This window comes from Alexandromys fortis, unplaced genomic scaffold (genome assembly GCF_014885135.2).
Source record: "Alexandromys fortis isolate MF-2015 unplaced genomic scaffold, M_Fortis_MF-2015_v1.1 scaffold_99, whole genome shotgun sequence".
In the NCBI taxonomy this organism is placed as follows: Eukaryota; Metazoa; Chordata; class Mammalia; order Rodentia; family Cricetidae; genus Alexandromys; species Alexandromys fortis.
The window spans coordinates 3,613,943-3,617,385 of NW_026067982.1; the positions used below are offsets into that span (position 1 = coordinate 3,613,943).

The window sequence follows — 3,443 nt, forward strand, 5'->3', positions numbered from 1 at the left end:
TAAAAAAAAATAAAATATTAAATTTAAAAAAAAATAAAGTCTGTAGCTGAGTCATGTCGCCAAAGTGAAAAAAAAAAATGCAAAGGTAGGATCTGTCTTGCCCACAGGGCTATGCCCTCTGCCTCTCACTGATATACCTCCCTCTGGAAAAGCGTGGAGCCAGGAGGCATGCCCAGAAACAGGAGGATGCCCGGGAGCAGAGGTGGGCTTAGAAACTGAAGCCTGAATATTCTAGAGCTCAGGATTACTCCTGTCTGTTGGGAACTTATGCTATTGGTGGTGAAGTCAAAGCCCAAAGCCGTGGCTGTCCTAGGACCTTGGTCCTCGGCCTCCAGGAAACGTGTTCTGAGCGGCATCATTTCCGTAGTTACCTACCAAAGTCACCCTCACCTGACTTAAATTCCAGTTTCTTTTATTTGGACTCAGAGAGGCTAGGTTACTATTCATCACCATAAACAATGAGTAAATGCCTTCTAAGCTATGAAGAGTCGTAGAACTATCAAGCGGTGTTCCTTTTCTCACATGTAAGTGTGGTAGGAATTGACGTGTATCGAAGAACTCATTTCATGCCAGGAATGGAGCTGAGCATCTAACATACGCAAGCTCCTCCCGGCTAACCTACCATAGTCCTGACAGCTAAGCAGTATTCATTCTTTACCTGCAAAACTGAAGTCCAGAGAAGTCAAGTAACTTCCCTTTGGTCACATTTGCTAGTTTACTACAGAGCCATGACTGGGTCTCAAGCCAGACGACTCTTTCTGACCTGCCTCGGGTCTAGATAGTTAAAACTAGGTTCTCCATACACGTTTCTTCTTTAACCTAAGCAAATCCTGTTCTATTTAATTCTGTTCTTTTTTTCCTATGGCAGGGATTTCATCTTACAAACACCTTATGATTTAAAAAAAAAAAAAATCAAGACCCTTTTCGTCAAGATGGCGCCGAAAGCGAAGAAGGAAGCTCCCGCCCCTCCCAAAGCCCAAGCTAAAGCGAAGGCCTTGAAAGCCAAGAAAGCAGTGCTGAAAGGCGTCCACAGCCACAAAAAGAATAAGATCCGCACATCGCCCACCTTTCGGCGGCCCAAGACCCTGCGGCTACGAAGGCAGCCTAAATACCCCTGGAAGAGCGCGCCCAGGAGGAACAAGCTTGACCACTATGCCATCATCAAATTCCCCCTGACCACCGAGTCAGCAATGAAGAAGATAGAAGACAACAACACACTTGTGTTCATTGTGGACGTCAAGGCCAACAAGCATCAGATCAAACAGGCTGTGAAGAAACTCTATGACATTGATGTGGCCAAAGTCAACACCCTCATAAGGCCCGACGGAGAGAAGAAGGCGTATGTTCGGTTGGCTCCTGATTATGATGCTCTGGATGTTGCCAATAAGATCGGAATCATCTAAACTGAGCCCAGCCGGCTAATTCTAAATATACACTTTTTCACCATAAAAAAAAAAATCAAGCTATATTCTTGGTGTACTCATAGAGGTTCCGTGATTTTTCACAGGAGTTTCTTCTATGAGTGTGGAAATCCCAAAATCCTGCTAGTATTGGAGACTTAGCACAATTATGGTCAGTTGTGGCCTGAACTGTAGGGTAGTATCTGAGTCATTTAAAATAATTCAAGTCACACACCTGTCAGTGTAAACTCCAAAGTCCTTTGATTTAAAAAAAAAATTGACTAATATCTCCTGAAAGGTTTTAAGTTATTGTAACACAGAGTCATGAAGGTGGTAGAGATGGTGGCAGGTGAAGAAAACTTGCCTGCTGTGGAATTTTGTGTTGACTAGGCAAGGATGTGTTTCATTTGTTCATGCCCCCAGTATGACTTTAACTGTGTAAAGGTGTGTTGCATTTGTTTCTGCTGTGGTTGTTAATGGTGTAAAGCTGTGTTACATTCATGTATGCCGCATTTTTTGTTTAATTATGTAAAGATGTGTTGCTGTTTCAGCTTGCCTGCCTCAGGTACCTGATTGGTCTAATTAAAAAAGCAGAATGGCCAATAGCGATGCAGGGAAAGGATAGGCGGGGCTGGCAGGCAGAGAAAATAAATAGGAGGGGAAGAAATCCAGGCTTGAGAGAGAGAGAGAGAATGAGAAAAGGGGGAAGAGGAGAAGGGAGAAGAGAATGAGGAGAAAGAGGGGGGACATGCCCAGGGCCCTCTGGCAGCCACCAGACAGAGATAGCAGAAAAGTAGGGCCTACAGAAAGAAAAGGTAACCCTCCTCTGCAAGACAAAAAGTAGATAAAGAGAAACAGGTTAATTTAAGTTAAAAGAGGTAGCCAGAGATGAGCCTAAGTTAGGCCCAGCATCCATAACTAATAAGAAGTCTCCGTGTCAGGATTTGGGAGCTGGTTGGTGGCCCAAAGGAAAGCCTGGTACGCTTATCCCTGTGTCTCTATTCACCCACCCAGCAATTAGATTGTTACATTCAAGACCAACACTAAGCACTCTGTGTGTGTGTGTGTGTGTGTGTGTGTGTGTGTGCATGCTGGCACACTTGTCCCTGTGTCTCTATTTGCCAACCAGCAATTAGATTGTTACGTTCAAGACCAATACTGAGCACTCTATATGTGTGTATGTGCATGTGTGTGTGTGTGTGTGTGCGTGCACGCATGTGTGTGTATGCATGTGTGGTGTTGGTATGCTTATGCTTGGGGAAGGGAGAATTTTGCACATATTTTTTACACATGGCTAATCTCACCCCCTTGGCTTAGTTGTGCCAACTTCATTATGTTGTGCTTCTTGTTTGTCTACTCCTAAAAAAAATATCAGAAAAATCCCAGTAGCCGTCAATGTAACTAACCAATATTCCTCAAAGCCAGGGAATGTCGAGCACCATCACAGCCATGAGGAATCTAAGGAGGCCGAATGACTAAATGTGGTGGCCTTATCAGAATAGAGAATGATGTGAGTTCAAGACTAAGGAGACGTAAGGGAACTAAGAACCCCAGTAAACAAGAACGGCCTTCTTTAACCACTCACCAGTCTCAGCTGGGTAATTATGTCATCCTTTTAACCAAGGATGCAGCCTTGAGGTCAAGGAGATCACAGTAGGATCCAGGATGTACCCAAGCCCCGGGAGACCTGGTTCTGCTCTGCCATTAGCTCTGCCCTCATCCGTCATCTCTGCAAGCCTGGCCTGTGCTCTCTGACCCATGTATCTTGGGTTCTTCTTCACACTGGAGGCTCCTAGAGGAGCAAATCCATCCTAAGCCACGTGCTCTAAGCCACTTGCATCAACTCCTTCATCTCTCCTTCACCACCTTTCAAATGGCCATCTATTTTATTTGGCATATATTAAAGCTGTGTCGTTACCTTCAAACTCTTCCTGTAAACAGAGGGGGGAGAAATACCCTCTGTGGGAGCACGTTCTCTGCAGCGCATTTCCCTCTGGCCAATTAAAACCACGTGGGTAACATTGCCATGGGCCCACCAGTAGC

At 44.9% G+C, this 3,443-nt stretch overlaps 1 protein-coding gene across 1 annotated transcript; it reads left to right on the forward strand.

Moving 5' to 3' along the window:
* The first annotated feature begins 932 nt into the window (after positions 1–932).
* On the forward strand, positions 933–1,452 carry LOC126511465 (60S ribosomal protein L23a-like). The gene has a single exon (XM_050158619.1). It carries the CDS (start codon positions 933–935, stop codon positions 1,401–1,403), a length of 471 nt encoding a protein of 156 aa, XP_050014576.1. The 3' UTR covers positions 1,404–1,452.
* Positions 1,453–3,443: the final 1,991 nt, after the last annotated feature.